Genomic DNA, 26090 nt, shown 5'->3' with positions numbered 1-26090 from the left:
TAACGCACCTCAACGCATAACTGTATGCTGTGTTGCGACATGGCTGAACCCTTAGGGCCCATTGACATCTTCACAAATTACTGCATGACAACGCAGCTACACCTGTGTTTTAAATGTATCTAGCTCACATCTGTGTGATGCCACATGACTTGATTTGACATTTGTTGTTTTTTTTTTTATGCATCAACGTGCATAATAAGCCCTATTGATGACAATGGTAGTGCAAGATGATGCAAGATTATTGCTAGCACACAGAAAATGAGCATGGAAGGAGAAAATAAATATTTCATTGCTAAGACTAGTCTGAGACCCCATACACACTATTGTATTTTCTGCAGATTTGTGTCTTCAGATTTACCAAAACCATATAATATGAGGTCAAACCTTAAGAGTTTCAATTTGTATGCAATCAGGCAGGCCAGTGCAACTACATGGTTTTGGTAAATCTGCAGACAAAAATCTGCAGAAAATTGAATAGTGTGTATGGGGCTTTAGTCATGTGTGGCTACACATACCTTCTGTGTGCTGTGGAGGCCAATGGAATTAGTGGAGACTGATGAGGTCAGGTGGGTGGCAGATGATATGAAGGCGGCAGTAGCTGCTCATCACTCCCTCTCTGCTTGTGCTGCTGAATCTAGACTTTGTGTGGTGGGTTGCTGTTGGTCCAGAGCATTAAAGTGTGCTGTAGCTTTGTATTAACGCTGTCACTTGTACCCCCAAAAACTGGGATTTGCTTACTTTGGCAGAATATTCCTTTCTCCTATAGTATTTAGCTTTTCTTTAGAATGTATGGGGGATGCATATGGGACCCCGTTCTGAATAAGAGAGCTGAAGTAGTATGGGGCCTTGCATTACAGCTGGAACTGTTCTGCTTGTTTGCTATTCTATAATATGGAATAAAATCATCTGGAAGCTCCTGATCTCCTAGTGGTGGGTGTGTGTGTAAATACAATGGAACCATGGTATCGGATTATACTAGAAGTGGTTTTTCTATTAGCAATGGCCTCTATTAGCACAGCCATAGAAAATACCAGGGTCATCAACACATAAGTGTGCTATTTTGTGTGTTTGTACTTTTAATGCTCAACTTCAAGGTGCATTCTGACTTTCTTGATTTCCAGCAGGTGCAATGGAGATCAGAGATGACAGTTCCGTGTTGACTGCGGAAGTGAGTTCTCTGCTGGATCCAGCGATATGCAGTGCTATAGGTGACACGCTCGTGTCTGACTCTTCAGTGTTGGTAAGTAAGCCCTTAAACCTTTTTAAGAAAAGATCTGAACTGTAGGTGTGCACATAGCTTCTATGGAGTGGAAAACCAACTACAATAAAACCTTGGATTGCGAGCATAATTCGTCCTGGAAACGTGCTTGTAATCCAAAGCACTCGTATATCAAAACGAATTTCCCCATAAGAAATAATGGAAACTCAGATGATTCCTTCCACAACCATTTATTCATAGGTCCTTCCGTTTATAGTCCATATAAAAAGATTATAGCAATGTGACTTGGTTGCGTAACCATAAAATGTCCATCCACAAATTAAAGCCTCCACAAGGGGATTAGACGCAAAATCCAGCAGGAGCTACAGTGTATAAAAGAGAGGTCATGTAAACTGTAGCAATATGGTTACATTTAATGAAGGTACAACATTTAGCAACTCACATGGTTGATTAAGAGGCACATGGCATAGGCATCCGGGGTAAAGCTGTTCATAGATCATCCCCCACACCGCCAAGTCTCTCCACTGCAGTCTGCAATCGTGACAGGGAAGACTACCCTGCAGTAGAGTGATCTGAAAGTGTGGTTTGAACCACTCGTGGAGCGCAGCGTGAAAGGGATGGCATAGATGGCAGTGAGGATGATCAGGGGTAGACAACCTCGGCCCTCCAGCTGTGGTGAAACTACAAATCCTATTGTGCCTTTAGGAGTCATGCCTGTGATGATCAGGGTCTTGCAATGTCTCATGGAACTTGTAGTTTCAAAACAGCTGGAGGGCCGAGGTTGCCTACCCCTGGTCTAGGTGGACAGCTTTACCCCAGATGCCTGCATACCTAGATGTGCCTGTTTTAATCATCAACCATGTGAGTTGCTAAATGTTGTACCTTAAATTTAAACTTTTTGCTTGTCTTGCAAAATGCTCTCAAACCATGTTACACTCCAAGATTTTACTGTACACTGGTTGCTATATAAAATATTTGTGGTCAGGTCAGCTACTTTGATAAAAGAACATGGCTGAAGACTTCAGAGATGTACCATACACATACATGTTCATTTTGTCTTCACTGTCCAGCTCACTAAAAGTATTTTGATTAGTTGCTCTAGTCTACTGTAAGGATGGGCTCAGGCGTGTTCGCACACTCCACGTGCGGAGCCCGCGCTAATCACAGGCAGTGAGACATTTCTCGATCTCTGCAGCCGCACATCGGGAAAATGTCTCCCTGCCTGTGATTAGCGCAGCACCGTGCCGACTTCCTGGCAGGCTCTGCACGTGGAGTGTGAACACGCCCGAGCCTATCCTTAGTCTACTGCAAGCTGCCTGCTTTGCCGAGGAAAAACAAAGGGCCCATTCACTGCAGGTGAGATGTGTTTCTGAATCTATTCCCACTGCATATACAGTCCAAAAATGACATTCTCTAATGGGCATAGTTCACACCATTGCAGTGCATAGTTTTTTACGAAAACCTGAAAATACAGGTCTATAAAAGCACAAGGCAGAAGATCTGTGAAGAGCACATAAAAGCACAAGGCAGAAGTGACCTCAAAGAAAAATGCAAGCAAACGCTTAAAAATACTAAGTGGTAGTAAAGCCACGTTTTGAAAACTTGCTGGCACAGGATATTTATGATCGAGACCCTTTCAGTCTCTCTTGTCATAGATTCTTCCTGCCTGTCAGCTGTTATGTACACTGAGCTGCACATGCACAGCTCAGTGTACATTTATGGCCCCCAATCTGTGCCGCGACAATGTGACTCAGTGATGTCATTGTGGTCCAGCCAATTAATTGGCAGAAGACAGGTGAAGAGGGAAGCAAGATGTGCCGGATTGATCACACCGCAGCGCTGGAGGATTTCTTTGACAGGTAAGTCTGCCATAATGTGCATAGTAGCACATTATGGCATAGGCCTGCAGAGGGTCCCTAAAAAAGAAGAAAATGTACCAGACTTTACTACTGCTTTAAGAAAAACTTCCTGCAAAAGCTTGTAAACGTACACAGACACACATGCAACAATATCCTTTTACAGGAGTGGGATTTTGCACATTCTGGGTGTAATGAGCACTGCTGACTGTAATTTGGTTTGTTTTCCCAATATTTGGCACTTGTCATGGGACCACTGTAGCTGATGAAGATTTACATCAGTTCATTTCTATATTGCAATTGTTTGAGAGCAAGGAGGTCCATGTCCTGGCCTTTCCACCAGTGTCCTTGCTGCCCCATATGGAAGCTTAAGTGTCTTGGGAAAAAATTATTCTATTATTTATTAATAAATGTATCTTGGGAGCTAGCCATTGTGTGCAGATCCAGAACCATTGAATTGTGTGCACTCTAGGGTCCATAGATATCACTAAGGCTGGCCAGACACCACAATCTGGTTGTATAATGGTAGACTTTGCTTGATCAAACTTTTATATTAATGTTAATTAAATTTGTATTTTTCTTTCAAAGAATGAACAAACTTCACAACCACTGAAAGTGTACTTGAGAATCAGACCTTTTTCAAAAGCAGAGCTTGCAAACCATGAATCCCAGGTTGGTTTTTATATTTGTGTTCATACAGTATTGATACCGGTGCCCTAATGTTTATACTTGTCCTGTACCTGGGAGGAAATATTACTCCTATAGTTATTGCCTCCTTCCCTAACAACCTGAAGTGTACTCAACGCCTTCATAGAGAATTAAAGTGAGGCTAAACTGGTTTTAAAAAATATATTATATTCCAGTATGTATTCTTAACTCAAAAGTACCTTCTATTGCTTTTCTGCCGCCTCCAAATTACTCCCGAGATAAAACAATGAACTATGGGATGTGTAATGTGCAAATGACTGCAACTAATGTGCACTGCTGGTTTCAACCAAATAGTTTGAAGGGGAAAAGGAGAGGTTTGAGAGCTTGGATGATGTTACAGGGAGGCAGACAAGCACATAAGATATGATTTAATAAGGAATTAATTGCAGGGACATGAACTCCTTCCGGACTGCCACGGTGTCCCTTGAAATAGTTTTCCAAAGTCCAAAGCAGGCTGGATCAGCAATTTGTTGCATAATTAGAAGCTGGTCCTGCTGGCTGCTGATCTGTAGCCCTGACTGAGAGCTGTCTGTAACAACTCCCAGCACACTCTCAGCGCATAAATAACAGCCACCCAGCGACGCATTTGAGTACTCTGCCCTAATGTAAAATGCTAAATTATAATATAAGTGGCAGGGGTAGCATTCAAGTCATACTTCCAGAGGTGTAGAAGGTGACTGGACCTCCCAAGTGGGTTGTGTTCCAGTACTGGTATCGTCCGGGGGGGCTGATTCTTTCTGGGCTTCATGTATGGGGAGAGCAGTTGAGTAAAATTGATCCCATGGATTTCTCTGTATACATCTATTTCCTTACTACAGTGTTTTAATAAAATTAAAAATGGAAGGACAGTCCCACGTCCTCCCAGTGGTGACCAGTTTTGTTAGGGATTTTCCCTACCAAGGCCTATTGCAGGTATTGTTTCATGCATACAGGACATATGCACCATGGAAAAATGTGGTGGATTGTTTATATTCAGCTTTTACTTATCAAATGAGTTATGACTGTTCTATGCATACTGGTATACGGCTTATTTTGTACCTTTCTTATTTTTTGGACATGCCTTCCTACTGAAAAATAAAATATATTTGGAAAAAGATTGATCTCATGGTGGTATGGTTAGTTGCCAGTATGGGCTGCACATACAAAACACAGCAAAGTGTACATTTGCCATCAATTCCTTATTTCAGTTTCCTTTTCTCCATTTCTTTTTAGGATTGTGTGACTGTTGAAAACTCAGAATTGGTTTCTCTTAGTGCTCCTAAAGACTCCTCTGCAATGAAAAACTCTGAAAGGGGAATCGGACAATCGGTGCACAAATTTACTTTCACAAAGGTTATTTATTACATTATGATTTTTTTTTTTTTTTTTGTGCCTTTTTTTTTTTTGTTGTGCCTTTTTGCTTGCCTTGTAGATGTTTACTGTTTGAACTTTTACAGATATTTGGACCAGATACAGTACAAGCAGAGTTTTTCGATGGCACAATAAAAGATCTAGTGAATTCTTTCACCCAAGGGCAGAATGGGCTTGTGTTCACGTATGGAGTCACCAATGCTGGAAAAACCTTTACAATACAAGGTATCAAGTTGTGCTTTTGTTTTTTGTTTTTTTTTTTTCCTTTAGTCTTTCTGCATCTAAAGCGCTAGTGACTTTCTGTACATGGCAAAAAAGGTTAAAGTATTGCTTAATATCATTTAGACACTCAGAAGTTTATGAGGCCACTTTATAATACTTAAACGCTTAAGGTGAACTTTTGTACATTAAAAGAATGGACTCATTGGTATGACCTCCTCATATGAGATCCACTGCAGCTCCAGGTCTTTTCTGGCACTTTTTTGTTTACAAGTAAAAATCCGTATTTCTCAAGTCGTCTTCCAGGACGGCACCCTGAGAGATGACTGGTCCTCCTGACGGGAAACACAATCAAAAAAGAGGTTAAAAACCCCGCCCCTCCCTGCACTCCTCAGTTTTTGATTGTGTTTCCCCACAGCGAAACAGTTTTTTTTTTTTTTTTTTTTTTTTTTTTTTTTTTTTCTAATAGACATAAGGCCGAGGGCTGGAAGTCTCCCCCTGGGCGCCAGACTGCAGGTTTTTGAAAAACCTTTGGGTCTGGTAGGGCTTGCCCTTCCCGGGGGGTTCGTTTCCCCTATTTCTCAGGGGGGCAATGAAGAGCTCCCCATGAGAACTGGAGGACCCTGGGCACTGTGAGTCTCCAGAACTCCAGGGACCATGTTCCTGCTTCCACCTCTCCTTACCTGACGGTTTTAGGAGAGGATTTGCCATATCTGCTGTTTTTTCTGCAAGACGCAGGTGTATACTGGGTCTCCTGGCCGCCTCAGTGCCAGCGGCTGTGTGTGTGTTCGGCGCCATTTTTTGGGGATCTTTCCGGGAGGAAATGACGTCACGGCGGCCCGGACACTAAAGCACACTGACCCGAGGCCTCGGCAAGATGGCGGCGGGGTTCGGAGCGCCTTGAGGAGCCAGAGGCCAGCACAGGGACTACAGGTACCAGCTGTTAAAAGGGGGGTAGTTCCGGGCGGCAGCATCACTGGGCAAGGAGCAGGCGTCCACTACTCACTGGCTGCAATGGAGCAGGAGGAGTCTACAGCTATTGTGGAGGCCACCGAGGGTGAGTCTACCAGGCTGGAGGAGTTAAGGGAGGGGGTGGCCCTCTAGCCTTACCCTCATAAGAGATCTGTTTTATTTTCACTAGCTAAACGGGCTTCTTGTTTTGGCAGACACAGAAACCCAGAGTGTTGCCAGTAGACAGAGACCCAAAAATCCTTCCTGAACCAAGAGGTGTGGGTACTGCAATGATAAACTAGCTGCAGAGCACACCAAGCCGTTCTGTTATAAATGCATCCACAAATTGTCAGGGAAGGAGACTTCAGAAGTTGAGAGATTTTCTCTCAGTACAATCTGAAATGCTGTCCACACTTAAAGCCTTTCAGGCTAGCCTCAATTCTAGGCAGGATAGCAGAGAAGGCTCATCCTCCCAGGAAAGTGCCTTTTCCAGTGTTAGACAGAAACTGCCATCTTCTCAGGATTCGGAGGAGGCGGAGGAAGTGGAAGACCCCTGCCATAGTCTCCTTGAAGAAGGGGAAGACGCAGAGGATAGCCAGGAGGAAGAGGGACACTCCAGACCAGGCCGACATATCTTCTCTACGGATGATATGGAGGGCCTCCTAGGAGCTATTTATGCTTCTGAGGAGATCCAGGAGCCAGAGGCACAGAGTTCTGTACAGGATAGGCTGTATCAGGGGTTGTCTAAAGCGCAGTCCGAAGTGTTACCTATCCACCAGTCTCTGAAAGACATTGTTTTAAGAGAATGGAAGGAGCCAGAAAATAAACTCCAGAAGTTTAAAACCTGGAAACGCGGGTGTCCGTTTAAGGAAGAGGAGCAGGAGAAGTTTTTTAAATTTCCCCAACTGGATGCATCTCTGGCCCAGGTGTCTAAACAATCTGACCTGTCTTTTGAAGACGCAGGTAACATTTGGGACCCAATGGACCGTAGGTCAGAAACCCTTTTACGCAGGGCCTGGGAGGCCAGTGCGGCTACATTAAGTCCGGCTTTAGCTTCAGCTTGTATAGCTAGAAATACTAACATGTGGCTTAATAAATTGACAGATCATGTGGCGAGTACTTCCAAGTCCAAGGATCTTTTGGATTCCCTGGAGGTAATTGGTAAGGCGGTAGCCTTTCTTGCGGATGCTGCAGTGGAGTCGGTGCGGACTTCAGCTAAGACAGCAGCTCTTCTTAATTCTGCCAGAAGAGCCATATGGGTTAAGACCTGGGATGGGGACTATACCTCTAAGTCTAGGTTATGCGGCCTTTCTTTTGAGGGGTCTCTCCTGTTTGGTACAGGATTGGACCAGACCCTCTCCAGATTTACGGAGAAGGGAAAGAAATTTCCGGTTAAACCTAAAAAGGCCAAGAAATTTTTTCGAGGCCCCCAGGCCAACAACCGGTTTAAGGACCGGAAGGAAAGAAATGGGGTATTGGAAAAGCCAAACAGAAAGGAGCTCTCCTTTTCTCCGGCCTCAAGGTCACAGACAAGGATCCTAAGTGATGCCAGCACCAAGGTGGGTGGGAGGCTAGCACAATTTATCTCTGTGGGAGCAGATAGCCCGGAGCCCTCTGGTCCTTCAGTGGATAAGAGAGGACTACAGGCTAGAGTTTGCCTCCAGGCCTCCGCAAACGTTTTTACTGACCTTTCTACCCAGAGAAAGACCAAAGGGCATAGGACTTATGGAGAATATCGAGCAGTTGGCGAGTCAGTCATTCTCCCAGTTCCGGCGGATCAGCAAGGAAGGGGTTTTTATTCCCACATCTTTGTAGTTCCCAAACTGTCCGGGAAATTCAGGTTAATCCTGAATCTAAAGAAATTAAACACCTTCCTGCGATACAAAAGATTTTGCATGGAATTGGTCTACACGGTCAGAAAACTTCTGTTAGAAGTTTTCATGGCTACCATAGACCTGAAGGATGCATATCTGCATATTCCCATTTTACCGCAACACCAGGTATTCCTTCGCTTTGCTATTCACACAGATCAGGGTACCCAGCACTGGCAGTTCCAGGCCCTACCCTTCGGACTGGGGGCCAGTCCAAGGGTATTTACAAAGATCCTTGCAGAGGTCATCTCCTACCTGCACCTTCAGAGGATCTCTGATACCTTATTTAGATGACCTGTTGGTCTACAACCTTTCCAGGGAATCCCTTCTCCTGGATCTGGACAGGGTAATATTCACCTCGGAGTCCCTGGGATGGTTGATAAGTCACGAGAAATCCTCCCTGATTCCTTCTCACACCAAGCGCTACCTGGGCCTGTGGGTGGACTCGGTAGGGCAGAAACTGATCCTCCCGCAGGAGAAAATAGAAGCACTGATTGCTTCAGTGACTTCAATCCAGCGCCAAGAGGTAGTATCCAGAAGAGTGATCATGAGGATTCTAGGTCTCATGACTTCATGTATTCCGGCAGTACCTTGGGCCCAGCTCCACTCAAGATCCCTGCAAAACTTCCTGCTATCCTCATGGGATGGGAAGAAGGAATCCCTGGATATTCAGGTTACTATCCCTCAAAGGATAAGAAATTCCTTACTTTGGTGGCTCAACCCCCAAAGGTTGAGGGCAGGTCATCTTTGGTCCCAGCTCCAGCCGGTCAGAATAACGACCGATGCGAGCTCGTGGGGATAGGGGGCCCATCTAGAAGAACTTCAAGCTCAGGGTGTGTGGGACACACGACAGAACGGCGTCTTCCAATTTCTGGGAATTGTTAGCTGTCAGGGAGGCGCTAATAGCCTTCGAGAGCAGGATCAGGGGGAGAGAGGTTCAGATTCTCTCCAATTCCACCACAGTGGCCTTTCTGAACCGTCAGGGGGGTACACGGTCGCTTTCCCTAATGAGTTTGACACAGGAGATTCTAGAATGGGCGGAACAAAGGATACCGTCCATCTCTGCAGTGCACATAAGGGGAGTTTTCAACATAAAAGCGGATTTCCTCAGTCGTCAGACAGTACAACAGGGGGAATGGGAGCTGAATCCCGAGGTTTTCTCCATGGTCTGTGAACAGTTAGGCACACCGGAGATAGATCTCTTTGCTTGCAGGGAAAACAGGAGTCAAGAAATACTTTTCCCTCTGCAGGGAACGGGGGTCCAAGGGGGTGGACGCATTAGCTCAGGAATGGGATTTCACTCTAGCCTATGCTTTTCCTCCCTTAGCCCTGATTCCGAGAATCCTTCAGAGACTAAGTCGGGCCAGGGGCAATTTGATCTTGATTGCCCCCTGGTGGCCCAAGAGGTCCTGGTTCCCCACGTTGTGGAACTGGGCGGTTTTACCTCTGGTTCAGCTTCCAGAACGTCAGGATCTTCTGCTTCAAGGCCCTCTTTACCATCCGAATCCTGTTTTTTTCAGGTTGACAGCCTGGCTGTTGAAAGGGAGAACCTGCGCAATAAGGGGTGTTCAGAGAGAGTGATTGACACCCTGTTGCTGAGTAGAAAGCCTGTAACAAGGCGCATTTATGCTAGGGTCTGGGGGGCTTTCTCCCGTTGGTGTGAAGAGAGAGGAGTTCCCCAAAAAGATATTTCAGTTATCTTAGACTTCCTACAGGAGGGAGTAGACCGAGGTTTAGCTACCAAGACTCTGAAAGTTCAGGTAGTGGCTTTGTCTAGTTTTCTGGATATTAAATTAGCTCTAGATCCTTTAAGAGATTCTTGTCAGCTAGAGAGAGACTTTCCCCGGTGCAAATGAAGGAATTTCCACCGTGGGATTTATCTTTAGTCCTGGAAGCCCTTTTTGAGCCGTTGGCTCAATCTTCAGTTAGACTGATTTCTTTTAAAACCGCCTTCCTTCTGGCTGTTACCACAGCCAGAAGGGTGGGCGATTTGCATGCTCTTTCTATGAAGGAGCCCTTTTTCCGTCTATTAGAAGACAGAATTATTCTCAGGCAGGACCCTTTGTACCTTCCCAAGGTGGCTTCCATAGATCACAAGAGATTATTTTACCCTCCTTCTGTCTCAATCCTCAGAACGAGAAGGAAAGGGCCTTTCATACGTTGGATGTCTATTGCTTTACCTAGAAAAGGTTAAAGTGTTCAAGAAATCTCAGCATCTGTTGGTCGGTTTTTGTGGAGTTCGAAGAGGCGAACAGGCCTCTAGAATGACCATCGCTAGATGGATTAGACAGGCTATTGCCATAGCTTATGAGCATTCAGGGCAGACGGTTCCATCTAATCTTAAGGCTCACTCTACAAGGTCTCTGGCAACCTCTTTGGCAGAAAGAGCTGGAGTATCGGTAGATCAATTTTGTAAAGCAGCAACGTGGTCAAGCCAGAACACGTTCCTGAAACATTACAGAGTGGAACTTCTGTCACCCCAGGACCTGGCCTTCGGCAGAAAGGTCCTGCAAGCGGTTGTCCCGCCCTAAGGTAGGCCTGAGCTACTTGCTCTTCTCTCAGGGTGCCGTCCTGGAAGACGACTTGAGAAAATGACCAGTTACACTTACCGGTAACGGTGTTTCTGGGAAGTCTTCCAGGACGGCAGGCCTATTTCCCACCCGGTTTGTATTATTATATAGTGGTACATTGGAGGTGTTTTTTGTTTCACTTTCATGCACTGGTGTGGGTCAATACTTTTGCACAACTGAGGAGTGCAGGGAGGGGCGGGGTTTTTAACCTCTTTTGACTGTTTCCTGTCAGGAGGACCAGTCATCTCTCAGGGTGCCGTCCTGGAAGACTTCCCAGAAACACTGTTACCGGTAAGTGTAACTGGTCATTTTTTGGTAGAAAATTACTTGGAACCCTCAGATTATTTTTAAGCAGAGGCCCTAGAGAATAAAGAGTGTTTGTTGCAATCTTGTGTGTCGCGGTATTTACACAGTGGTTTTTCAGACGCTTTTTTTTTTTTTTTTAAAAAGCATTTTAATGCAAAAAACAATGTATAGGCCAATTTTTATGGTAAAGTAAAAGATGTTACACTGAGTAAATAGATACCAAAACATGTCACACTTTAAAATTGCAGGCACTCGTGGAATGGCGACACCCTCCGATACTTAAAAATCTCCATAGGCGATGCTTTAAATTTTTTTTTTTTTTTTTTTTTTTTTTACCGGTTACCTGTAAGTTACAGGAGGTCTAGCGCTTTAATTATTGCTCTTGCTCTGTTTTCAGCGATACCTCACATGTGCTGCGAACACCACTTACATATGCGTTTGCTTCTGTGCGCAAACACAGAGGGATGGGGGCACTTTAAATGTTTTTCATTTTTAAACATTTTATTCTTTTTCATCACTTTTATTCATATTACAAGGAATGTAAACATCCCTAGTAATAGAAATGTGGGATGACAGGTCTTCTTTATGGTGAGATCTGGGGTCTTTAAGACCCCAAATCTTCTCTACCTTTTGAAAGCAAAACGTCAAACTTTTTTTTTTTTTTTTTTTTTTTTATTTCCAGCCTAGACCAAAAATGACGTTTGGTCCTCCTAGATGTAATCGGAGACTAGCTGGTCTCTGTGACCAGCCGTGCAAACTACTGGATCCTTTCCCAGGCTCACTGGTAAGAATGAGAAATGCCAGTGAGCAGTGGGAGGGGCTTCTGAAATCTATCTCATTGCTTCCAGCAGCTAATTGGCTGCTCGGACTGCTTTCATGTGGAAGAAAACTGCCGTCTTGAAGAAAAAATACTGGGGTTGTGACTGATAGTTTTAGCCATAACCCCAGTAAACCACTTGCAAGCTGAAGTGTGTGTGTGTGTGTGTGTGTGTGTGTATATTATATGTATTGTGGTTAACAAGTGGTTACCTGAGATGTAGAGCTTTCACTGATCCAGTCTTCTTGGTAGACTGCATAGGAATTTTTAGTATGAGCAGACTGTTTAAAAATCTAATTGATTAAATTGTAGAAAAACTGCATTTGGTACTCGTCATTAAACAACTCAAAATCAAAGCTCCCGCAGCTGCCCAAACAAACACATAATACCAGTGTTCTAACGTGACTCGCCAACTGCTATGGCTGGTAAGGTTATAAACAAGCGATTACACAGGATAAAATATTTGAACTGTTCCAATCTTCATGGACTCGCTTACTGTGTCTCACTTCATTCTGCCAATTTCAATCTCTCCACCTGTCAGTTTTTCTTCCGCATTGGACAAACGGCAATTAAGGGGAAGAGGAAAGGAACTTTCATAGCTTAACACAATTGCGTGTTATCAATAATGAAATCCTCTGCTCCTGGCTGTGTTCCAAAACCCGAGAGTCTGATCTCTGCAAAAGGCTTGTCAGCTTGGTGTCAGCGTCTTAGCCTCCACCCTACTAGTTTTGTTATGTTAACATCCTCGGGGAGCGGCAGGGAGTTTTAATTTGAATCCACGCTTTTCCAGGTATTTCTGTGATGCTTATTCCCCTTTCTGCAGTGTGACCTGAAGTATACAACCTATATACAAATGTCCAGATAAAACAATTAATGTGTAGGAGGGTTCCACCACCATTGCAAATCTTGCCATATGTTTCCACTTGTGAATTCAACACCACCACCAATTGCAGCCTCTTACCAAGTGATAAGACCCCCAAATTATAGGCGGTCTTATAACCGCATGTTAGTAAACATCCATCCCCAGCCTTGGAACCATATGGGATATCAGAGCAACAGGTGGTTCCATGGCACTTGAACTCCAGGGTACATCAGCAGGGTTTCCCTGTTTGCACCTCTGCTCGGCCATATACATTAAGCCATGTAAAAGATGAGCAATCATTCCATAGTGCAACCCGCAGATTTATTGTAATAAGTATTTCTGCATCTACTTGCATAGGTTCTAGGATAAATCGCATAGAAACACAACCACCGCTGCTGGCTCCAGTTGGTGTAATGACATCGGCACGAGCTTTGCTCCAACGCATTTCAACCAATAGGCCCTTCTCACCCTCCAGGGCTTCAAAGTGGTGAGGGGTATAAGATTAATTAACCACTTGCTTACTGGTCACTTAAAGGGGTTGTAAAGGTAATTATTTTTTTTTTTTTTAAAATAACAAACATGTTATACTTACCTTCACTGTGCAGCTCGTTCTGCACAGAGTGGCCCCGAACCTGGTCTTCTGGGGTCCCTCGGCGGCTGTTTCAGCTCCTCCCCGCAAGCATTAACCACCTTAATGCGAGCTCCCGCATGGTGGTGAGTGCTTGCGGGCGCGCTCCCGTGATACAGCCGGCGGCTATAGCCGCTCGCTGTATCACTCGGCCCCGCCCCCCGGTGCGCCGCGTCATCGGATGTGATTGACAGCAGCGCGAGCCAATGGCTGCGCTGCTTTCAATCCATCCACTGCAGCCAATCAGCGACCAGGCTGAGCTGCAATGAAGATGACGAGAACAAGCAGCGAAGATTCGAGGCGTCAGGTAAGTAAAACGGGGGGCCTGGGGGCGGCGGTATTGTCAAAAGTTTTTTCACCTTAATGCATAGAATGCATTAAAGTGAAAAAATTTTTACCTTTACAACCCCTTTAAACCCCCTTCCTGACAAGCTCAATTTTCAGCTTTCAGCGCTGTCACTCTTTGACCATTGTACAGTCATGCTAGACTGTACTCCGTATGATATTTTTATCATTTTTTTTTTTTTTTTTTTTTTTCCTTCATTGATGAGGCTGCACTGATGGGGGGCACAGAGACACTGATAGGTGGCGCTGATGGGGACTGATTGGCAGCACTGGTGGGCATTGATGCGTGGCCACTGTCATTGGCTGACAGCTGATCACGTGCTAAGGGGCCGGGGATCGGTGATCAGGGGGTGTGCAGGCATCACGTACATGGATGCCCTCCCGGCAATTTAGACCTGCACTGTAGCCCTCTTTTGGCTATAACATGGGGCGGCATTAGGTTAAAAAAAAAAAAAAAAAAATTATATATAATTTTTTTTTTTTTTTTTTGTCACTTTGGAATAGGGGTGTCACCCGCTGAACTTTCATTGTTTTCAATTGTATTTGGATTTATGATGTTGGTACACATCACATTTTTGCTTTTTGTCGCTGCCATGGCATGTGGTTATTTGACCAAATGCTCAAGCATTTGTGGCAACTGAAATGGAGTTTCAATGAACCTGAACTTGGTTCTTTCCCTTCAACGGGAATTAGGTTCTTCTAGGCAAGATACCTATTTTTGCTTATTTAGTTTAGGTAAATTGAGGACCTCATTTGCTTTGAATTTACTTTTTGAGGGAATGTTGTGTGTGTGTGTGTGTGTGTGTGTGTGTGTGTGTGTGTGTGTGTGTGTGTATGTATTCTCTATCTCTTATTGCTACCACGCCAGTGGTAAGTTCTATTAGACCTAGCTTTAGACAGGTCCTTGGTGAGTGCTTTTGGTCAATAAAGGTTGAAAGAAATTGACACAGGGCTTTCAAGACAGCACCTGAGAGATCATAGCTCCTCCCACAAGACACATGATTTGCCTCAATCTTCTCACTTTAAAGGAAGGCTTCTCCCCATAGATCCCCCAGCTTGGCAGGAACACTATGGAACTGGGTGAGTCTAGCATTTTTCAGGGCAGTCCTGGAGGGTTGGTGTCTCCCCTTTTACTTTTTTACTTTTTTTTTTTCTTTCAGTGTTAGGTCCCCCAGCATCCCCTCGGTACAGGTGTGGGATGTTCTGGCTCCTTCTCTTTCCATGCTCAGGGAGTGCCTGTACTACCTGGTGGGATAGTCCTGTTTTTGGTTTTCAGAGCTCGGCACTGCTGGTTCTGCTTGCTGCACCCCTGGGCCATATTTCTGGTGGTTGAAGGAGCGTCCTCGGCCATTATGTCATTCAGGAGGGCGTGGGACTTCTGTATCAGGTGTACAGTGTCTGTTTTTTAGCCACAAGGCTACAGGGAGGAGGAATGACCCTGCTGGTGCCCATTTCTGGTCCCGGCCTGTCACAGCATGGCGTCTCAGGATTCCAGAACCGGCATTTCAAGCCACACATTTTGCTGCAGGCACTGCAGAATGGAGGAAGCAGGAGTCTTGGCAATCGCTGGGTCAGTTGCTGGCAATCGCTGGGTCAGTTGCTGGCAATCGCTGGGTCAGTTGCTGGCATCAGCAAAGCCTAGGTAGGGATTCAGCAGTGTTCTCTGTGCTGAGCTTCTTGTTTATACCCCCCCCCCCCCCCCCCCCCCCCCGTGGCTGGGGCCTGTCTGGGCACTTGAATTAGTCCATGTCTTTTTCAATGCATCGGTGTTTAAGCTGATTTGGGAGTATTATGCTTAAGGATCAGTCTCAGCTGGGGCTCATGCAAAGTCCAACTTGAAAATTCTTGGAAAATGCCACTTTGTGAGAGGTGCTCTATACTTGTTAAAGAGGAGGAGGAATCTTCAGTTTTTTTTTTTTTTTTTTTTGCAATTGCCTAGTCTCCTCAGTCAAAATAACTCCGTGCCAAAAGATTGAAAAGTGGCACAATCTCTGAATCTGAGGAACATACTGAGGGTTTTTCAGCCTAAATACAAAACATCCCTTGAAGAGGTAAATGGTCTTCTGAAAGTGGTGCATGATGTGCTAGGCATTGAAAAGAGAAAAATCTGTCCTTAGATGACCGTACTTGTATCTAGACAAGCCTAAGGGGTGGGTGTTTCCGGTTCATCCTCATTTCCAAAGAGAAGATTCCCTTATGAGGAAGACCTAGCAGCTATATGGAGTAAAATGCCTAGCTTAGGCGTAGCCTTTTCCCAAGATCTCCACAAGTATGTATTTGGCTTTTAAGGCCATGGGCAACCTCAAGGTGACAATGGACAAGAGACTGGATCTGCTGCTTAAAATATCCTGGCAGTCTATTGTGGGGTATCTGAAACCTGCTATGGAAACTACCTGTGTTGCTAGAAACCTTGAACAATGGCTTTATCAGGTGAAGGTGCATATTATTGTAGGTACATCCAAAAAAGGAGATCTAGAAATCTTGACTTTGCCTAAGGCTGTAGGATATATAAGGGATGCCTCAGACAAATCCATTCAAATGTCAGCCAGATTAGTGGTGTTTACTGATTCCTCCTTTGTGGCTGAAAACTTGGCTGGGAGTTTGGCTTCCAAGATAAAACTGCTGACATATACCGTTTTTCAGGTGACTTTTTTTTTTGGTCCAGAATTAGAATCCATTCCGGATCGTGCGGCAGACAAACTTTTACAGTGACAAAGTACAGGGCTGTGTGTGTTCTTCCTCAAAGAGCTCAATAGCAGGAGGGTAAAACGCAGGGAAAGAAGACTTGTACCTCAAGTCAAAGAACAAAGGGGGAGTGCTTTTCCATCCTCCTGCACAGTCCAAGAAGTCTCAGTAGTTCTGCTCTCCCAGTGGGAGGAAGATTGCAGGGGTTTCTTGCACAATGAGGTTACCTCACATCAGTACATTTTGGGTATGGTCTCCAAGGATACAACACAGAATTTGCGGCATCCCCTCCGAAAAGATATTTGGTGACCGATATTCTGAAAAATTTGGTAACAAAGTGCATGATACAAGAATGAATACTTCAGAAGGCAGTTAGATCTGTGCCGGCAGATGAAGCACCAGGGATTCTACTTCTATGCGTTTTCTAGTGGTGAAACCTTTGAGAAAGTTCCACCTAATTCTCAGTTTGGGACCACTGAGCAAATCAATACAAAAAACTCTGGATGGACTCTGGATATCTTTTGGTAAGATCTGCTTGTGCAAGGTTGCTACGTGGTATCAATTGACTTTAACAACGAATCGATTCTATTCATAGTGTGTATGTTTGTGTGTGTGTGTATATATATATATATATATATATATATATATATATATATATATATATATATATATATATATATATATATATATATATATATATAATTTCTCTCTATCATCGATTATTCGGCCAGTAACATAATGGGGTTAAAAGTAAAATGAGCCCTTTTATAGTACAAAGAGCAAATCACTACTGTAAATATTACTTTCACAGTTCTACAGTAAAAAAAATGAACCCCTTACAGTAGTGATTATTTATTTGTTTTTTTTTTGTACTATAACGGGCTAATTAAAGTTTTTTTTTTTTTTTTTTTTTTTTTTTTTTTTTTTATCCCTGTTATGTTACTAAACGTCTTAGACCTGGTTTACATCTGTTTTTTGCAGGAACGCACTACAGTTCATTTACACGGTTTCCTATGGGACATGTTCACATCTCTGCTTTTTTTCAACCGCTGCGTATTTGGAAAGGGACAGGGACATTTTTAACGCAAAACTGCTTTTTTGGTTCAATATACTTCAATGGAGAAGCTGCAGAAAAGCACGTAATGCGTTTTTGCAGCAGTTTGTGTTTTTTTTAATCTGCCCAACAACAAATTGGCCACAAAAAATGCAAAAAACGCAGATCGCAGCAAAATCACATGCACAAAAATAAAAATGCACTGCAGAAACAGATCAAAAGCAAACTGCATAGGTGTGTACCGAGCCTTATGCTGGTCACTCGGATCAATTTTCAGACGAGAATATTCAGACGAAAAATCTTTGTACATTCGCCAAATGAAAGAGTTTGAAATTTTCATTTTTTTTAACATTCTGTTAAAATGAATGTAATTTCTGAATGAAAACCACACACTGTCTGAAAATGCCTATTTCTAAATTTTCCCGTCACTGTTGTTAAACGAACGTCGATTTGACCTCACTAACAATTAGAAAATTGAACTAACGTTCTTTTACTGTATATCTCTTCTGTCTGTTATTCGAGTGGATTAGAGCTTTTGCTCCCTAACCATATAGTTGGTTACTTACATTTACCACTGTATAGAGATATTTAAGAATAAATTGCTTTTTTTTTTTTTTTTTTTTTTTTTTTTTTTTGCTATTAACCGATTAGTTGGCCGATTTATTGTTTCAATTAATCAGTTATGAAAATAATCGTTGCAGCTCTAATTACATGCTGTTCATACTCTGTCACTGAGATTCATTTTCTGTAGCCTGCAAAAAACCTGGTTAATCCTGCCGCTCTTTATCTCCATCTTCTGTTCGTGTCCCAAATTCAGCTTGGGATTTTGCAGCTCTGGTGGTAACTCTGCACATGCTCAGTTTTCAGTGTATATCTATGCTGCTAATTTCCTTCCTATCATATCTGAGATGTCCATGTGACTATAGTCACACATGTGGGCACATACACAGTGGTAAATGACAGCCCGTTCCCTCCCTCCTTCATGCCCACTAATCAGCTAAACACAATGGGGGTAGGATATTACATGTAGATTAATGAAGGCTTCACCTCCTGCTTTTTTAGACACAGGCTGGAGGGGTGAGACAGCCTGTGACTGGCAGAAATCCACCCACACAATGTTGTCAAAAATGGATTTGATTTCAACTATAGATTTGAATGCCGACTTAAAACAGTTTATTGATGTATTTATTTTTACGCTGTATTCAAAAGGCTTTTTTTTTTTTTTTTCCCCTTTTCTCATTTTGAACATGTGACTAGCAGAGGACTAGAAGCTCCTCCGGCTTATGTTTCCCTGCAGACAGGCTGCAAAAGATCTAGGTCACGTGACAGCTGTATATCGATTACTTGGATGTTCTTTTGCCTGCCCCCCCCCCCCCCCCTTTACATAACTACTGAACAATTTAAATGGTGTTTATCACTTTAAGGAAGATCCAGAGAGAAAGAACTTTGGTCATCTTTTATAGTACCCTTTTGGTCTAAAAAGAGCATGGTTCTCCTCACTTCTCCATCTGGCAGCCAAACTTTTTTGGCCTTTTCCTGTAACACAATTTCTTCAGGGGCCTTTACATTACCTGGAGGAAGCATCGCAGCTTGCTTTCTGAGTAGCAGCTCTTAAAAATGAGAGGTTTTTGGAGCTTCTAGTTTCTACTCTTGTCAGCTGCAAGAAGGTGACTAAAGCCATCTGTGGTAAAATGTGGAGAATATATAACCCTCTTCTGGTTGTCAGAAGACCTTTTTGCTATTTTGGAATTTATACTGGAGAATACTATATGGACAAAGGTGTGGCAGTTTTTTTTTTTTTTTGGGAAGTTTTCAGTAGAGCCTTTGGTTGTATGGCTTTTTAAGGCTCTAGCATAAGGTTGCCCCCTGTCCAGGATTCACCCGGACAGTCCGGTTTTTACATCCTCTGTCCAGGTTTCTCACTGCCTGACACCAGTCACCAGGGCACCCCCAAAAACTCTTCCAACACCCCCATAAAAGCTTAATTAGAATCTTGCTTCCATAACATGTATCAGATGTTAACCTATCTTCACATATTTGTAATTGTCAGGGTGGAAACAGCCCTAGTTACAAGGGACTTGTTTCTCTCTCTGGAGGGATACAGGACCTCCTGGCCACATTTTCCAATGCTTTGCTTCTAGCTCCGGCTACTGGAGCCCTCTCAGGACTGTTTACTCTGACAGACCAATGTATTGGAGATGAGGTGTGTGTGTGGGCAGAGGAAGGAGCTGCACGGCGTGTGAGGGGACAGCAGGACAGAGGGGAAGAGAGAAGCTGGTTGCCTATTACCAGACTACATATGTATGTATTCATCTCACAGTATGTTGTGGTTGTGTCTAGCAGGGGCGGACTGACAACTCATGGGGCCCCGGACAATAGAAGATTATGGGGCCCCCAGGCTTACAGGTGGCCGCCATTCCAGGAGTAAGAGTAACAGAGTACAGCAGTCAGGATGAGCACCACGCTCACATCAGAGTCCTCCCTTACATCAAAGTCCCAACATTCTCCTTATACATCAGTCCGCAGAGTCCCACCCTATGGCATAGCCCCCCCCATGTCACCCTATGGCAGAGCCCCCCCCCCAGTGTGTCACCTTCTATCAGCGTCCCCTTACACACTCGTTAGCACCTTAGTGCTTGGTGTGGCAGGCAGCTGGCAGGAAAAGGCCTTTTAAATTGGAAAAAAAAAATCCACTTGTTGCAGGCTCTGAACTACACAAGTGAGTCGTAGAGCCAGTGGAATAGTGAACTGCTGTGGTTGGCCTCAGATCTGGCAGTGGGGCATGTGAATAAAAGCCATACTCGATGTGTGCCATGATATCGCTGCACAGGTGTTTGCCCAGACCTGCCGCCTGATCAGAGGCCGAGCTCAGCAGTTCACCGTTCAGCTGCTTCCGAATGGCAACAAGTGGATTTTTCACGGGCATAGGATTGTTAGATCGACTTCTGTTTGGTGGCAGTAGGCACACATGGATGATACAGTATGTGTGTATGTATGATAGAGATAGATGGATTACAGTGGGGACGGAAAGTATTCAGACCCCTTTAAGATTTTAGCAAATGGCTGCAATATAAACAGAGTGAAAAATTTAAGTTCATTTTTTTTTTCCTCAATGTACACACAGCACCCCATATTGACAGAATTGTTGACATTTTTGCAGATTTATTAAAAAGAAAAACTGAAATATCACCTGGTCCTAAGTATTCAGACCCTTTGCTGTGACACTCATATATTTAACTCAGGTGCTGTCCATTTCTTCTGATGATCCTTGAGATGGTTCTACACCTTCATTTGAGTCCAGCTGTGTTTGATTATACTGATTGGACTTGATTAGGAAAGCCACACACCTGTCTATATAAGACCTTACAGCTCACAGTGCATGTCAGAGCAAATGAGAATCATGAAGTCAAAGGAACTGCAGAGCTCAGACAGAATTGTGGCAAGGCACAGATCTGGCCAAGGTTACCAAAAAATTTCTGCTGCAATTAAGGCTCCTAAGAGCACAGTGGCCTCCATAATCTTTAAATGGAAGACGTTTGGGACGACCAGAACCCTTCCTAGAGCTGGCTGTCTGGCCAAACTAAGCTATCAGGGGAGAAGAGCCTTGGTGAGAGAGGTAAAGAAGAACCCAAAGATCACTGTGACTGAGCTCCAGAGATGCAGTCAGGAGATGGGAGAAAGTTGTAGAAAGTCAACCATCACTGCAGCCCTCCACCAGTCGGGGCTCTATGGCAGAGTGGCCCGACGGAAGCCTCTCCTCAGTGCAAGACACATGAAAGCCCGCATGGAGTTTGCTAAAAAAACACCTGAAGGACTCCAAGATGGTGAGAAATGAGATTCTTAGGTCTGAGACCAAGAACTTTTTGGCCTTAATTTTAAGCGGTATGTGGGGAGAAAACCAAGCGCTGCTCATCACCTGTCCAATACAGTCCCAACAGTGAAGCATGGTGGTGGCAGCATCATGCTGTGGGGGTGTTTTTCAGCTGCAGGGACAGGACTGGTTGCAATCAAGGGAAAGATGAATGCGGCCAAGTACAGGGATATCCTGGACAAAAACCTTCTCCAGAGTGCTCAGGACCTCAGACTGGGCTGAAGGTTTACCTTCCAACAAGACAATGACCCTAAGCACACAGCTAAAATAAGGAAGGAGTGGCTTCACAACAACTCCGTGACTGTTCTTGAATGGCCCAGCCAGAGCCCTGACTTAAACCCAATTGAGCATTTCTGGAGAGACCTAAAAATGGCTGTCCACCAACATTTACCATCCAACCTGACAGAACTGGAGAGGATCTGCAAGGAGAATGGCAGAGGATCCCCAAATCCAGATGTGAAAAACCCAAAAAGACTCATGGCTGTATTAGATCAAAAGGGGTGCTTCTACTAAATACTGAGCAAAGGGTCTGAAAACTTAGGACCATGTGATATATTTCAGTTTTTTTTCTTTTTTAATAAATCTGCAAAAATGTCAACAATTCTGTGTTTTTCTGTCAATATGGGGTGCTGTGTGTACATTAATGAGGGAAAAAAATGAACTTAAATGATTTTGGCAAATGACTGCAATATAAACAGTGAAATTTAAGGGGGTCTGCATACTTTCCATCCCCACTGTATAATATATTTATCACACACATAGACACGCAGTATACATCTATACACAGACATATACACCAGCACTTTTCACCCAAAAATCAGCCTAATTGAACACGCTGTTGCCCCCATCTCCTGACATGCTGGGACTTGTAGTGCCCCAGCAGCTCAGACACATTAGGTGGTAATGCAGGAGAGGAGGGGACTGCCTGTGTACCGGTGGACAGGTAATGAGTAGGCAGGGGAGAATTTCAGAACATGTCCTTCTTCCAGAAGCATGGCACTTCTCACACAGAAAATTGATCTAACAGCTTCAGAGACAGGAGGAGCCCTGCTAGAGCAAAAACACCCCCCCCCCACCCTACCCCCGCTCACCAGGGTAAGCCACTGACAAAAATACACTGTTCAGCTCAGCAAGCTTACCTTCCAGCAGGTTGCAGTCTGCCCCACACTTCAGGCTGTCCCCTCCTCCCTCTCCTCTCCTCTAGCAGTCCACATCTCCTGCTCTGAATCAAATGAGCCATGGTGGGGAAGGGGGCATGCACACTGTTCCTATTGGCTGAGGAGGCAGTGCAGAGCGGGGCAGCTATAGCCTCGGGATTTTCACAGCAAAATGATGTCGCCAAGGGACATTTCAGGGACACATGTAAAAAAAAAACAGATTTTTACATAGTGTCCCTGGTTTTACGGAGGCTGGCCACTCTGGGGCCACCTAGTGGCCTTGGGGCCCTCAGGCACTGCCCGAATGGTCAGTCCGCCCCTAGTGTCTAGTGTATTTATACCTGTTTGTGTGAGTGCATGTATCTGTATATATATATGTGTGTGTGTGTATGTAATTGAGCATATGTGTATATATCTCAGTATCTGTGTGCATTTAAGTGTGTGTTTTTATGCATGTGATTTAACTCAACATTTTATATATCTGAGTACATAATTCTCTATTGATGTGAACATCTGGTAATTCATACAATTACTAATAATTTCCCTATATACAAGCCCCATACTACACCAGGAGACCCCCCCCCCCCCCCCCAAATTACACTAGGAGGCTCCCCACCAAACTTTACACACTATATATACACTATATTGTACATTACACACGCCTGCACTATATGCATTTGGCTACACCTACTGTTCAACACTGCGCATGCCGCATTACTACTCCCCTAGGGCACACAGGTTTCCCAGGTATTTTACAATCTCAGTGTGCTACAAAAAAAAATGCCAAGCCCCGCTGAGGTGTTCGGGCTTGAAGAAAAGGTGGCAACCCTACTCTAGCGTGATCTGTCAGTGGCCCTGCAGGCTCTAAGATGAGAAGTCTGAAGATGCATTTCCTGTGTCTGGTGGCAGGAACCACAGTCTCAGGTGTTGTCCTGAAAGACTACTTAAACAAGTTACCGGTAAGTCTTGAATTTTCTTTCTATTAGGCCTCATGTACACTGGGCATTTGGTTTTCTCCTGATTGCCTTTACTCCTGCCAGGAAAAAGCTGGTTAACGCACCTAAAGCCACATGTTGCATGCGCATTCAGCATTTGAACGGTATTCATTGGCCAGAATAATTCTGCCCATTGAATGGAATGAAGTCTGAAGCAATAAACACCTAAGGTTTAAGCGCATTTACATGCATCAAAACTTTTCTGCCTAAACATTCCACTTCTAATATGCCTATAAACACCTATGTATGCATGGACACCTAGACTAACATAGAGGTGCTTTTACAGGCTGAGAAGGTAAAATGCCTGTAAAAGGTGTTTTTAAGCCCTGAGTGCATGAAACCTTATGCACTAAAACATTTTTGCCTCTGCAGGAACTCCAAAAGATGGTGGTATACTTCCTCGTTCACTTGATGTGATTTTCGCTCATATCAGAGGTCGACAGTACCCCAAAATGACTCTAAAGCCCTATCTTGGCAATGATGTCATGAAGCTAGACCCTGCACAAGTCAAGCAGGAGGAAGCCACAAAAGCAGCTCTCCTTTCCAGCCTGAAAGAGGTTAGTGGCAACCTAAAGCGATAAATGAAATTTGAAAACAAAGTTGTCCACTAGATGGCATTATTATTCTTACTGTTGGCTCAAATTGTGTGCTACATTATCTGTTCTCTTGTACTACTATCAACATATGTATAAATTGTGATACTTGCCATATGCTCGGTTTTCTGCCCTTTTCAGACCCTTTCAACAATTTTACATTTTTTTTTTTTTTTTTTAATCAAAGCCTGGAACAGAGCAAAGAGCCCGTTACCAAAGCTATTTCTCAGTATGGTAATCTGTTTCGCTGCTCCATTTGATCATATTTGTGAATCTTTTTTGAAACTGTCAAATTGTAGTGCATGGACCGCGTAACATTCTTTTCACACATCCGAGTTCGACAAGCATTCCCCACGCCTCTTGTTCTTCCTGACACCAGGAATGCTTGCTGTAGCATTTACTTTGTGCTACATAATGGCTGAAGACACATACTAAATTTTGCTTTTTTATTTTTTTTTGCATTGCAGGATGGTATGAAGACTGTTTCAAGTTCAGGAAATCTTCGTAACCTGGCCTCTAGTAATGAATCTTCACCTGTAAAAGGTAAATTTAAACAGTGGGTGCTGGTTATTACAGCTTCATATTGTATGGCAAAGTGATCTGTTCTTGTAAGCATTTAGTAGTGTTGTACCGGTATCGTTCCCGATACTAAGCATTTGTATGAGTACTCCTCATGTAAATGCTCCAATACCTGAAACGGATACCTTTTTTGTAGTGCAATTTAAGCACTGCGAAGAATCGCATTTGATTTAAACAGGCATGCAGTGCGATTCCTGTCCAAATTGCATGCAGTTTCCCCCACCGCACCTGTGTGAACCCAGGCTTGTCAGTGACTTCAGCCTGGGTTCACGATGGAGCGTGTGGGAAACTGCATGCGATTTGGACAGAAATCTCACCGCATTCCTGTTCAAATCCCATGCGATTCTTTGCAGTGAGATTTGAGCCCATTCATTTTGTATGGACTTAAATGGCACCACAAGGGTATTGGTACTCGGTATCAACGAGTACTTGACCAAACAGGAAATCGCTGGTAAAAGAAAACTATCGATGCAACCCTAGTATTTAGTTCTAATTTTCAAGTTCATCTTTTCTGACAACCTTGACCTGAGATTATGCATTCCCAGTGTCATCAGAATTAACCACTTGCCGACTGGCCACCGTACATATACTAAATGGTAGGGTGGTGGTGCTGCTCCTCTGTAGGACGACTAGTGAATATGAGAAGATCTACAGTATAAGGTGCAAGTGACAATCATTATGTAAAAAATGTATGTAAAGCAGGATGTCTGCACTAGACCCAATAAACAAACAAAAATATATGGTGTATGTATGTATTTTCCGTGTTCATCAAAGTAAAAACAGCGCCACCTACCAGATGTGATGGATCTCAAAATATAGAGATTGGATAGGCACACACAGGAAGGATCACCTGGCCGCGGCTGTTTTGTTTGGATGTCAGTGCCTACGACTTTTTGAATAAATACCCTTTAAATTTGAACACTGCACCATGAAGCCTCTTCTTTTTATTTTATAAATACATCCCGTGGAGGAATATATTTTACTAGAAGGCTCTGAGAGGAGTATTTCAGCAGAGAAAAGCCGTTACAGGAGGGGGGGATCCTGTTGAAAATTCAGTGAAAACAATGCCTTTGGCCAAGTGATCCTTCCTGTGTGTGCCTATCCGATCTCTATATTTTGAGATCCATCACATCTGGTAAGAGGTGCTGTTTTTACTTTGAACAGAAAAATAGTTTGTCCTTCTGAGAAGTTCGTCCTGATCACATTGGGTCAAGCAGTTTGGACTACACTTTTTTTTTTTTTTTGAGCACCTTGGTTTATTGTAGTGCACGCTGGCACTTATATGTGCCTCATTCGATTTTTCAATTGCGCATCTTTATTAGTTATACACAAATGTAAATATGCCCACAATGTTCTTACAGTAAATTTGCAAATCTGTGGAAATCTTCAATATAAGGTGCAAATGGCAATGTATACAAATGTGTAAATCTTCCCACAGTAACTTGCTAAAGCAC

General features: G+C 43.8%; 1 protein-coding gene across 1 annotated transcript in view; it reads left to right on the top strand.

Moving 5' to 3' along the window:
• The first annotated feature begins 1129 nt into the window (after positions 1-1129).
• LOC141146063 (kinesin-like protein KIF20A) overlaps positions 1130-26090 on the top strand; it is a 67786-nt gene continuing 42825 nt past the window's right edge. The window contains exons 1-6 of the mRNA XM_073632826.1: positions 1130-1240; positions 3664-3747; positions 4996-5115; positions 5220-5358; positions 23837-24021; positions 24525-24600. Of these exons, the coding sequence (XP_073488927.1) occupies positions 1130-1240; positions 3664-3747; positions 4996-5115; positions 5220-5358; positions 23837-24021; positions 24525-24600 (715 nt within the window). The remainder of the gene's footprint in view (positions 1241-3663; positions 3748-4995; positions 5116-5219; positions 5359-23836; positions 24022-24524; positions 24601-26090) is intronic.

This window comes from Aquarana catesbeiana, linkage group LG05 (genome assembly GCF_042186555.1).
Source record: "Aquarana catesbeiana isolate 2022-GZ linkage group LG05, ASM4218655v1, whole genome shotgun sequence".
Classification (NCBI taxonomy): domain Eukaryota; kingdom Metazoa; phylum Chordata; class Amphibia; order Anura; family Ranidae; genus Aquarana; species Aquarana catesbeiana.
The sequence above is the reverse complement of the archived record's forward strand: the minus strand, read 5'-3'. Positions and strand labels throughout refer to the sequence as shown.